The sequence below is a fragment of the Coenobita brevimanus genome, chromosome 77 (assembly GCF_032717465.1).
Source record: "Coenobita brevimanus isolate Jiangsu-jjx chromosome 77, ASM3271746v2, whole genome shotgun sequence".
NCBI lineage: Eukaryota > Metazoa > Arthropoda > Malacostraca > Decapoda > Coenobitidae > Coenobita > Coenobita brevimanus.
The window spans coordinates 7,843,384-7,857,316 of NC_137030.1; the positions used below are offsets into that span (position 1 = coordinate 7,843,384).

At 43.5% G+C, this 13,933-nt stretch overlaps 1 protein-coding gene across 1 annotated transcript in view; it reads right to left on the bottom strand.

Annotated features, from left to right (window-relative positions):
- The window catches only part of Gnmt (Glycine N-methyltransferase), a 135,887-nt gene that overhangs the window by 25,248 nt on the left and 96,706 nt on the right, over nucleotides 1-13,933 (bottom strand). The window contains exon 7 of the mRNA XM_080279220.1: nucleotides 6,979-7,161. Within this exon, the coding sequence (XP_080135346.1) occupies nucleotides 6,996-7,161 (166 nt within the window). The 3' untranslated portion in view covers nucleotides 6,979-6,995. The remainder of the gene's footprint in view (nucleotides 1-6,978; nucleotides 7,162-13,933) is intronic.

Genomic DNA, 13,933 nt, shown 5'->3' on the forward strand with positions numbered 1-13,933 from the left:
AAACACATTCATTCACATCTTAGCCCCAAAGGGAAGAACGGACAGATCCTCACCGCACCACACCGCACAAAGGTCAACTGCGCAATGCAATCAGTGACATCCGCAGCAGGGCCCGACAGCAGAACTGGTTTACCCCTGCCACATCATAACAGACCCATCCCCTTACCTGCACCTGACCTGACTAGCTGATCAGACCAAATGCGGGAGAATATCCCCTCAGGGCTGCGTCATCACTTATTTATTCACAATTTCTCTCCATTTATTTCTGTCACGCACAGCCACTCTTCCTTGCTCAACAGACATCCCTCTCGCATCCAGCGCTCTCTTCACACTGTCCATCCATCCTATTCGTGGTCTTCCTCTCAGCCTTACACCTCTCACATCAGATCTAGTTATCTTTTTCACCAATCGCTCATTATCCATTCTCTCCATATGCCCAAACCATCGCAACACCCTCTGCTCAACTCTACCAGCCATCTCCCCAACAACTCCAGTTCTCCTTCGCACTTCATCATGTCGTACCCGATCCATACGCGTCACTCCACACATACTTCTCAGACACCTCATCTCCATTACATTCAAACTTTTCCTCTCTGCTACACCCATATTCCATGTTTCAGCCCCATATAATGCAGTCGGTACCACAACACCCTCATACAGCCTTCTCTTTACATCCATTCTAAGCGAACGACATTTAAACACTTTTTTCATTCCTCCCAGCACCTTTCCAACTTCATTTATTCTAAACTTCACTTCTGCATCTATTCTTCCATCCACAGCAACATGTGACCCTAGATATTTAAAACAATCTACCTCCTCAAGCAACTCACCATTCAAAACTATATTCATCCCCCTACCATCTATCAACCTCGTACACTTCATCACTTTACTCATATTCTCATTTACTTTCAAATTCCTACTTTCACACACCCTTCCAAACTCCTCTACCAACTGTCTCAATCTCTCCTCTGAATCAGTCACCAGTGCAGTATCATCTGCAAACATCAGCTGCTTCAGATTCCAATCTCCACCATCAACATTTACCAGACTCAGACCACCTAAAACTCCTGCATTCACCTCCCTTACAACACCTTCCATGTAAATATTAAACAACCAAGGCGACATCACACATCCCTGCCGCAGCCCCACTCTCACGGGAAACCAATCACTCACAGCATTTCCCACTCTTACACATGCTCTACTATTTACATAAAAACTTTTCACCCCTTTTAGTAACCTACCATCAAGTCCATACAATCTTAAAACAGTCCACAAAGCCTCCCTATCAATTCTATCATACGCTTTCTCTAAATCCATAAATGCCCAAAACACATCCTTGCCTTTCGCTAAATACTTTTCACACACTTGTCTCACAGCAAACACCTGATCAACGCATCCCCTCCCTCTCCTTAAGCCACACTGCTCATCACTAATCACTCCCTCTGTACCCTCTCTAACTCTCATAATTAACACTCTACCATACACCTTACTACAACACTCAACAGACTTATATCTGTTGAAAATTCTCTGTCAGCCGCCTACCCCACCTCTCATCTGCTGCCACTTTAGCATCAGGCACAGCCCTTCTCGCCCTATTCCTCTTTTCCTTATACCTTTCGTATGACATCTCATCCTTCCTCTGCAACCACACTTCATATGCACGTCTCTTCTCAGCCACAGCCATACTTACTTCCTCGCACCACCACCACCACCCACACATCTCACACCACACACCTCTTCTGCATGCCCCACCACAGCACTCTTAAACAACTGCCATTCCTCCTCCACACTGCCATTTTCCTGATCTTTTACTGCGTTCCACTCATCTTTCAATTTCTCCTGATACTCTATCTTTTTCTCTCTTTTATTCAACTCACTCACTTTCAAAACCTCCCTGCCACACCTAACCCTCCTAGCTCTCACCCATCTCTTACCTACTCTTAACTTTCCCTCCACCAGGTAGTGGTCAGACATACCTCCACCCTCCCCTCTCAGAACTCTCACATCCAACAATCTTCCTATTACATTCCTAGACACAACCACATAGTCTATCAAAGCTCTATCAACAACCCTTCCACCCTCCTGTCTCACCCATGTATACTTATAAATATCTTTCTTCTCAAACAGCATATTTCCAATCACCATCTCTCGCTCAACACACATCCCTATCATTCGTTCCCCATTTTCATTTCTTCCAGGCACACCGTGCATACCAACTACACCTTCAACTGCTACATTTCCCACTCTAGCATTCAGATCTCCCATCATTACCACATTCACATTCGCTCCAAAACTCTGCAGACACTCATCAACATCACTCCAGAAAGACTCCCTCTCTTCTTCATCCCTTTCACTACCAGGCCCATATGCACTCACAAACACCCACAACTCACGTTCAAATTTCGCTTTCACCCACATCAGTCTCAATGACACCTCCTTCCTTTCAATCACACACTGCTGTACTTCCGGACTCAACAGAAATACAATCAATTAAAATACGCACTGGTAACAAATCACACATAACAATCGCTAACACATACATTCCCTCCCAGTCATCCCCCACAGTACCACACAATTACTCTCCACAGATACACCACATCACTAATATACCCAACATCATCCTGGGTGATGATTTCAACGCCAAGTCGTTGGCCTGGCATGTCAACAACCCTGACACAAACAGAGGGCTGGTACTACAATCCCAGACAGAACATCTTTTCATACTGAACAATCTAGACCAACATACGCATATCCCACACCAAGCCCTCTTCCTCCCATCATCTCCAGACATCATCTTCAGCTCCCCAAACCTCGTCCCCACTACATCATGGAGAGTGGTCAAAACCCTAGGTTCTGATCACCTCCCAATCATCATCACTACCAAAACCAGAATCACCCCAGCTGGTCACAAACACACATACACTAATTATAAGAGAACCAACTGGGAGGCCTTTGTAACTGAAATAGAACAACATTTCGAAACACTAAACAGAATACCCATCACAAACATCAACACTGCTGTGCACACTTTCAATACAATTATACAAAAAGCAGACAAAAGACACATCCCTAGAGGCAACAGAAAGAGAGACAACCCCAACTTCACACCAGAAATTCAAGGCCTCATCAGACAACAGGACACACTGCGACACTCCCCAACACCCCATGCACAAGACACCGTACAACAAATACAAGAACTCAACACTCAAATAAACAATAAAATATCAAACACTAAACTGGAAAAATTACCTCCAAACACTTGACCACAAAACAAACATCAGCAAACTCTACAAAACACTAAACAGCATCACACTTTCCAACAGCAACACCACGCAATCACACGCAGCCATCACAACAACAGACACCATACCCTTACACAAACAACAAGCAAACACTTTCATCAATCACTTTTCACAAGTCAGCCATCTAAACCCCCATCCCAAAGACTGATGTATCATCCAATGTAAGAGACAGTTCCCCACAGACCTAGACTACGCACCTTTCACTTACAACCAGACGAAGCACATCATTAACAACCTCAAGCACTCATCTGCCTGTGGACCAGACAACATAAGCAACATTCACCTTAAACACCTTGGACCACACGGCATACATGCACTCACCAACATACCAAACTACAGCTACTCACACAACATAGTACCCAACATCTGGATGCATGGCATTATCATCACTATCCCTAAACCCAACAAAGACCCCACATTACCCTCCTCACACCGCCCTATCACACTCCTCTGCACCCCCTCTAAAGTCACTGAACAACTGGTACTTCAACTAGTCACACCTCACATTCCCCTAGCCCAATCACAACATGGCTTTAGGCCGCTACACTTCACAAACACCCTTCTTACAGACCTTACACAGAGAGTTTTCGATGGCATGAATTCAGCTAGGCCACCACAGAGAACACTCCTAATCACACTAGACATTAGCAAAGCTTTTGATGCCATCCCCCACCACAACCTCACAAACAAAATACCCAACACAAACATACACAATAACACAAAAAGATGGCTGGCAAACTACTTAGCAGGCAGATGTGCACATGTAACATTCAGTCTTCTAACATCAGAAACTTTATAAATGGCATCCCCCAAGGATCTGCTTTGTCCCCTACACTCTTTAACCTATACATGCATGACATACCCACATCCCACACACCACAGATACACATAGCTTCCTATGCAGATGATATAACACCTACATGTACGCACCAAAATGAAAACACAGCTGCACATATCGTCCAACCTTACCTCAACACATTACATGAATAGTTCACCATAAACAAGCTCAAAATAGCCGCAGCCAAATCTACAGTGACCCTTCTCACAAACTGGACAGCAGAACACAATCACATCCCACACCTCACCATAAACAACACTCCCTTACCACACACACACACACACACACACACACACAAAATCCTTGGTGTAACATGCAATACATCAATGTCATTCAAACAACACATCACAAACATTAAAAATAAAATAACACCAAGACTCAATGCCTTGAGGTCGCTGGCCCATACAACATTTGGACACAACAAAGAAACAACCACCACAGTATACAAACAATACATACATTCAGTGATGAATTATGGAAGCCCTGCCTGGGCTCCTAACCTCACCAAAACACACTACGACACTCTACAGACCATACAGAAGAAGGCCCTAAAAATAATCACAGGCTGCACAGCTACTACACCCATAGACCACCTACATCAAGAAACCAAAGTCCTCAAAGTCAAGGATCACCTAGACATGAAAGGCACCCAGTTTCTTCCTGCAGCCTCCACAAACCCACAACATCCACTATTTTACATGGCAGCACATCCACCCACACCAAGGAACATCAAAACAACACCCAGCACACGATACCATGCACAAATACTGTCATCTCCCCCCCCCCCACACCACCCTCAGACCAGCCTCCAGAAACATATCCACATTCAGATCACTCGCCGTTCCATTCAGTCACTTAAAGACAACACACAGCTGTATGCACGACCTCCTGACATCCACCCTTCTGAATCCTATCTCCCTTGTGAGGACAGGGTTCACCTGGCCAGGCTGAGATGTGGGCACCATCCAGCCCTCTTAAGCTACCAGAAGAGGCTGGATGACTCCATTGCTGATGCCTGTCCAGGATGGAACACAGCACCCCATACTATTAAGCACATTATGGAAGACTGCATTGCACACAATCACCTACGCCAGCAACACAACATACACTCTTTGAGAGCTCTGTGGGAAAGCCCGGTCTCGGACATGGCCTTCCTAAGGGACTCAGGGCTGTTCGACCAGACTGCCTAGGGAACAACTACTACTACTACTACTCCCAGGGGATGTTCTTCAGAGCTCTGTGCTGTTCATTAACACTTCTGTCACCAGCCCCCTGTTCAGCCACCACTCTAGTCATCTTCCTATAGAAGACATACATTAGTGCTTGGTTTTTCAACTTCCATATTTCCCTTATAGGTGCACAGGTCCCCTTTCATATCCCTGAGTTGCTTCTCTCACATGACCATTTAAATCTCCACCCAAAACTACAATCTCATCATCATCCATACCACTTACCACACGTATTAAGCTGTCCCTGAATCTATCTTTTCTACATCATACGAGTCAGCCTGTGCAACATACACCGATATATGTGAAATGCGAGCCTACTGAACAAAATTTTCACTGTTATAATACTTTCATTCACCCTCAATACATTCATGACATTCCACCCATTTTTCCTCAACCAGCACACCCACACCACTGTATCCATCTGCACTTTCCTGCCAAAATAGCTTACATCTACAAACCCTCCTGACAATTACTCTGGGTGATCCAACCTTGTACCTACCCTCCTGTACACAGCCATCATCCACCCACCTACTCATGGCCTAAGCTACTTGCCCCGCTCCACCCCTCAAACTACCCACATTACAAGATGCCACTCTGATCCCCTTGGGTGAACTGTTTCCTCAGGCTTGCACTTTTTGTCATTGTTTTTTATCATTTAGTAAAATTTAATAAAGGGTAGAGACAGACCATAGGCCCTGTCCACCTGCATGGTTCCGAGTCCAGGCTTGGTACCTGGGACCCATAGCCCACCAGCTGTGACCAGTGGCTGTGGCCTCAGGACACCCTGACAGGACAGCTAGAGAGACACTTTCCAAGCATGTCTTGGCACTGTAACTGCCCCCATTATGCATCCACTGATAGGACAGCCTCCTGGGGTGCTACTCCCAGGTTCAGGCCCTCTCCATTCAGTGGAAGCAGCAGCCTGGGAACAGCAATGCCCTGTAGTCTCTAGCACAGATCTGAGACCCATCTCAACCCGGTCTCAAAAACGGTGCTACGCTGGCAGCGCTGTGTCACACCTCCCCTCAATAGGTTCGCCACTAGGTAGTAGGGACAGAGTTTTCTGGCCGCATGCCCTTGCTGGCATCAACCCCTGCGTTGCAGTGGGGTACGTTGTGTGATAAGGAAAGCGCATGTAGAGTTGTGCATGGGAAAGGGAAGAGTGTTTGGGAGAGTATGTTGGCCTACTCTCCATGTTCGTGTCACACTGAAATGGTCAACAATGGGAGGTAGTCAGGATATTCTGATGGCTAATGAAACAGGAGATCCAGTTCTCCCTATCACCAGCATTCCCATCCCCCTCAGGAGTACCACCCTGATCAGCTGGTGCTACAGTCTACTCACTAAAGATTGAAGATTGATGAACAACACACATACAGAAACAGACATATACACATGAGGCAGACCAAGAAAAAATGATGGACAGAGAGACAGACAGGCAGCTTTTGTATCTTGAGCCATATCTGTAATGAAGTGAGCCCTGGCTTACTTCTTAATCATGTACATGACAGACTGAGATCAATAAAATGGAGAAAGAAAAACAAAACAAAACAAAACAACAGTCACAGACAGCTAAACAGGCAGACCCCTTTCATTTTATGAGCCATACCTGAGGGGAAGTTAACCCTACGTTGGCTTCTTCACCACATGTATATAGAAGGCAGGATCAGTCACCTCCCCCAGTGGCTTGAAATCTCCATACACAACATGAGATGCCTTTTCACAAAATGTCTCCTGAAGCAGGGTCCCAAAACGCTCCACACGATGAGGGTAGTAGGACAGGCGGAAGTTACTAGGGGGAGGGGAGGATATATGAAATAAACGGACATCATCATCATCATTTCAATGCTAACACTAACTGTTTAAGAAAAATTTATCATCATCATCACCATCATAGTATTTTTATCCTGACTCGATTTGGCCACTAACACAGTGCACACACTAGTTTCATGCCTAACTGGTACCACAATTGCATCGCGAAACGAAATTAACGAAACTTGTGCCTATACTTTACATGTAATACGCAGGAATTGGTTACGGGGTCAGCCACCTCATTCCCCCTTAGCTACCCATTAATGACACTATATCCTTATTATAAAGTACATATGCAGTAGTTAATCAGACATATATTACTGAACCGTAACACTGATGATTTTACTAACACTGACACACAGGACATATAGACAACTCCTTGATGAGGCTTGATGATGAGTTCCAAGGCTGGGAGCGGTGGTTAGTTACCATCTGCCCCCTCACCGCTCCCTGCCACCACTGTTGAGTCCCCCACACCATCACTTCCTGATGCCTCAACATCAAAGCCCTCAAAACCCAGTGGGAGCTAATCAAGCTCTCCATTGTCATGAACAAGTGACTGTGGAGATAAATATGCATGTGATCACTCATTGTTGGGGCTCATGAGACTCTCGGTAAAATCATGAGACTCCTTGCAGAGGAACATATTTGCATCATGAAATTGCTATTCAAGAAAGTATATTTTGCAACACTAGTGAGTGCAATGTACATATGGTGGGAAAGTGAGCTGTTGAATCTGACTAACCTGATTCCTACTGATTTAGATTTGCATTAATGTTCTCTCGCCCTCTCTCTCTCTCACTTTCATGGTGCAAGCAATGGACAATACAGAACACCCCCTGTATATAAAAAAGGAAACAAACTTGATGTAATTGTGTTGATCACTAACACATGTGGCAAAAGACAAAACCAAACAGTGGCATGAGAGCACTCAGTGTGAACAAACATGAGATATTAACGGCTAAACTCCAATGATGTATTTCTCATTCTGTTCATGCTACCTTTGAGGAACTTTACTTACAAAAGATCTATAGTAGTGACGGGGTTGGTAAAGCCATACCTAACTCCTTCAGTCTGAAAATCTTTCCTCCATCCATCCATCATCCAATGCTACACTGCCCCATGAGGAGCGTAGGATCCCGGGGCTAGGCAGTTGGTCCTGACATTTAAGATGAGAGTGACCAGCCTCACTCATCCCTGAGTGGCATTACGTGAGCAATAAACCCCAACCACCCCTTGGATATAAACCTTGACCAGCTCATTCCAATTGGAGTACAATAATTACCCAATAAACCACCACGTGCCAAAATTTGGTTATATGGTTACCACCCAGTGAAGTAAATGGTTTCCTGGTGTACAGGAAACCAACTGGCTTGTCACTCAGTAAAATCTCTCCTAAGCTGAATAAAACACTTTCAGATAGCATGAATGGTGGTAGTAGTAGTAGTAGTATCAGGTTCGTCTGAAACATGAACCCAGTGGAGTGCAGACTGAATCTGCCCTCCTCCTGCAGTCTACTATCCTCCTTTTGGGAACAGAGAAGGAGTGAGTGAGTTGAGACATTTATATAACCAGAGAGTGGAGCAGGATGGTTATATCAGTGCCATTGCAAGAAGGCACCCCTCTCCAACAGCACAGCATGAATAAATAAGGAAAATGTGTCACTGGGCACAAGTGGTTAAGTCATATGCCACTCACTCCACAAGTTATTTCATTTACCACCAAAGTAAATTTATCCACTGACCCCATGGATGTATTTTTCCTTTTATTCTGGCAATTTCCAATGATCTGCTTCACTTTAAAACAGACTTTTCAAACCAGAGTGCAAATATGTAGCTTTCGTTAGGCCCCTTCACTAAGGGATACCATTTTTACACTGAATAAAATCATCTGGCAGCTGCATGAATATAACAAACAATGGCATCACCAGAATGAAGGGGTAGAGATGGCAGCTTGTGATGAACATGCAAGTACTGAGCATTACAGTATAAAACTATGTGTGAGGGGCTGTGGTAATCAGTTTTAAACAGATATTTACTCGCATTTTTAATCATCCCGGAATCCAGTGATTCTGTTGTGCAGAAGAGCTTTGTCAATGACACTGCTTGATATTATTTCTTATATGGCAGCCAACAACCCCTCAGTTATTACCAACAAACCTGACAGAGTCAAGAGTCATTTCCTTTTAAGATCTGATAACAAGAATATCAGCCACCTGCAACAAAATCATTAGTTAGGCCTTCACCTGACACTTAAAAATAAAATGAGTAGTGGAAACTTGGGTTCAATTCATTTTATTTGGTCCATCTTTTTTCTTACTGTTAAACTTCTTTCACTTCTTCCTGGATTGCTTCCAATATCTTTGTCTAATAGCTTTTAATGTGTTTCAACCATTTTCACTCTCTTCCATCTTCCTCTTCTGTCAGCCTAAGGTAACCTTGCCTGGAAAGAGGGAAGGGTGTGAAAAGTGTTGAGACACATTAAAAAAACAAAGAAAATTACAGGAAAGATCCGGTAAAAATAACAAAAGAAACTGAGCTACGAAGAGGTGGAACAAATAAAATGAAAACTCTACCAAAACTACAGAAATCTATACACAGTAATGATTCTTTCACATGCAGGCAACTTACTTTTACTTAATATATCATGGTCATGTACTTTTGCAGCAGCAATTAGCTGAGATGCCCTATATAGGCACTAGTTGAAAATCTGTAACACAGAAAACTCTATACTTCTTTCTGTGGAGTGTGGATTTGATATACAGGTACATACAATCAATGGCAAATGTAACTTTACAAGGTTATTTATGATTCTAAATATGCACTGCTGCTTTTTGCATTCATTCCTAGGGCAATGTGCTGCAGATGGATGCCTTCATGTGATGGCACTGATAAAACTAAATAATTTAACTGCCTTGTCACAAAATGTATCACAACAGGAAGAAAGGAGGATGGTGGACTGTTGAAAATGGGTAGCTTTGGTCTGCAGTCCACTGGGTTCACATTCAGATGAACATGGGGTTATAACTACTATTACTGTGATTCCCAAGACAACAATTTTCTGACAGATAGTTTTGTTTTGTTTCGCTTCGTTTTTGAAGATTCCAAGACGCATGCATCGGCCTTGGTCACTTAATAGTGGTTCTCCATGCTGCTCGATCTCTGGCAGTTTCCCTATTCAGTTCCTTATCCCTGAGGACACACTCAATGACCTAGTCCCAGGTCTTTTTCGGTCTACCTCTCACAACCCTACCTCCAACATTAACGTCTCTCACTTTCTGCGTCCAATTATCATCCACCATCCTCTCCACATGCCCAAATCATCTCAATCTACCTCAACTCATCACAACACCAGTACACTCCAGTCCCATCTTACCCCTCAACTCATCCATTGTAAACCAACCCCCCCCAGGTCTCACACTCATGGACATATTGCACATCAACCCAATCATTGTCATTTCTGTACTTTCAAGCCTGCAAATATCCTCTTTCTTTACTGCCCAAGTCTCACTACCATACAGCATTACACTCCTAACACATGTTGCATACAAAGATCCCTTAGCATGGAGGGAGAGCCCTCTCAGTGTCATAGAGACAACAGCTCCCTGAACTTCTTCCAACCACTCCTCACTCTAGCCACAGGGCTAGCTCCAGCCCCACCTCCACTACATAACATGTCTCCTAAACAACAAAATTCTTCCACACACTCAAGAGACTCACCAGCAAGTTCAATCCTTTCAAGCCTGACAGGATCCACCTGCTCTCCCTGACACACCGCACACATGAAATCAGCATATCCTGCAGTCTACCTCTAATACCATTACATCACTTATGCACCCACTTATCACAGGCACTGCACAAGATGGAATTGCAGTACCTCCCACGCTCTTGTGGCAAATCACACATGGCCACTCTCTTCTTTGACAGTATCGCCACCAGCCGTAGATACCATCACTTTTGTTTTATCTGCATTTACTCTTCAGCCCTTGTGCCCCATACCATTTCTCCACTTCCTAAATCTGTCCTCCACTTCCCTGTCATTCTCTGCAATCAACACCAAATCATCAGCATACAACATCTCCCACTGGAGTCCATTTCTGAAGTCACATGAGAAGGGTTCAAGTATCATGATGAACAAGGGGGTCAAGACTGACCCTTGGTGCACACCCACATTCACAGAAAACTCATCATTCAAATCTCCATTCACCCTTACCTGGGTGTGAGCACCCACATACATGGCCATAACCACCCTAACCTGCCACTCCTCAATCTCATGGTTTCTCATTGCCCACTTCACCACCTCTCCTGGGACTCTGTCAAAGTCCTTCTCCAAATCAACAAAAACAAAATACAGTTCCCTTTTCTTTCCTATACATTTTTCCTGAAGCTGTCGAACAATGAATATGACATCAGCGGTCCCTTTGCCTGGCATAAACTCAAACTGCGTCTAATCAATATTTACTCCTCTATTCATACCTTCAAGAACTCTCTCCATTACCTTCCCTATCTTGTCCATTACCTTCATTATCTTGATCCTAAGCTTTCTCATTGCCCACTTCACCACCCCTCTAGGGACTCTATCAAAGGCTTTCTCCAAATCAACAAAAACAAAGTACAGTTCCTTTTTCTTTCCTACATATTTCTCCTGAAGCTGTCGAACAATGAATATGGCATCATGGTCTCTTTGCCGGACATAAACTCAAACTGCATCTAAACAGTATTCACTCTTTCTCTAACCATTCCTCCTAGAACTCTCTCCATTACCGTCATTATCTGGTCTAAAAGTTTTATGCCTCTATAATTTCTGCTTTTCAGGGAATCATCCTTCCTCTTGTTCACATTTACAATTACACTCATCAGCCAATCATCTGGGACAACACACTCATATACAGTATAATCATTTTTATCAAGTCAGTGACTAATACCACTCCTATATCTCCTGAGGCTTTAAACATTTCAGTGGTCAACCTAGACACACCTGCTGCCTTCCCCACCTGCATCCTGCCTATTGCCCCACCCACAGTATCAGCATCAATCAAAGGCCAAGGGCCAAACACTGGATCTGCAGGTTCCCAACCTTCCCTGTTCCAATCAAACTCCTCATTCAACAACCAGCTGTAATGGTCTCTCCACGCGTCTTAAATATCTTCACTATTCATCACTAACCCATCATTCTTCACACACTGCTCACTCACAATATCCCTATTCTCCCTCTTCATCTGATTTGCCACCTTAAATATCATATTCCTCCTTTCCACATGATTTAGGTTATTAAGTAAAAGTCTCCGTGACTCAGACTTTGCCCTGTAAACCTCTTTTCTAGCCCTACGCTTGGCAGCCAAGTATCCTTCTCTGTTACCACCCTTCCCAACCATTCCCAGAAAAGCCTTCTTTTCTCCTTAACTGCAGCTTCTATACCCTCATCCTACCACCAAGTTACTTTATGTCTTGGTGGAACTCTTGTCCATCCACATACTAAATCAATAACTATCATTAGGTTGCTCTTGAGGGCTCTGTATTGTTCAGTAACACTTCTGTCAACATCTCTCTTCATCTCCCTATAGAAAGCATCCCTTACTGCTTGGTTTTTCAGCTTCCATATTTTCCTCCTAGGTGCATAGGTGCTCTTTTTCATCACCCACTCCTTAAGCACCATGTCATATATCAGTAACTTGTGTTGCTGCACACACTCCTCACTCCCTAAAACTTTAGCATCCACCATTAACTTCCTATCGGCCCTCCTGAGAAGGAAGTAGTCTATCTGGCTGCTATTTCCCCCCGACTCGTATGTAATCAACTAACACTCTCCTTTCCTAAAATGTGTGTTGCACACAATCATGTTCACTGCCTCCCCAAACTCGAGTATCCTTTTCCCTTCCTCATTTCTTGTACCATATGCACATCCCCCATGTACTCATTATATCCTTGAGCTGCTTCACCCACATGACCATTTAAGTTCCCTCCCAAAACTACAATCTCATCAGCCCCCACATCACTTACTGCACATATTAACCCTTAGACTTATCAATGACGACCTGGGTCGTCATGCATTTGTCAATCTCTGACGTCACTATGACGACTTTGCCCGTCATCCGATGTAATCTTTAAAGAAATATTTAGGGAGTCGTAATTTTTGTTGGATGATGGGCTTAAGTGGGCGGAGCTAAGCCTGCCACAGCTGGTGCACGCTTGCTCACTTGATTTGCTCGGCTCAGTGTGGTGTGAGGTTCCTCACAGGTAGGATGTACACCTCTTGATCTCCCGCTGAACAATTAGCTCCTTTTTCTCGCGTATATATGCGGCGTTATTATTTAAGAAAATACAACAAATGTAACAATTATGTAACTCCATATTATAATTATGTAACGACAAACGATTGCATTATGTTACACTTGCTACAATTATGTAACTACAAACGATATGTAACAATTATGTAACGACAAACGATTGCATTATGTTACACTTTGCCAATTAACAGTTGCATTAACAAGATGTAACTTTTATGTAACTTTAACTACAATTATGTAACTACAAACAATATGTAACAATTATGTAACTCCATATTATAATTATGTAACGACAAACAATTGCATTATGTTACACTTGCTACAATTATGTAACTACAAATGATATGTAACAATTATGTAATGACAAACGATTGCATTATGTTACACTTTGCCAATTATGTAACAGTTGCATTAACAAGATGTAACTTTTATATAACTTTAACTACAATTATGTAACTACAAACGA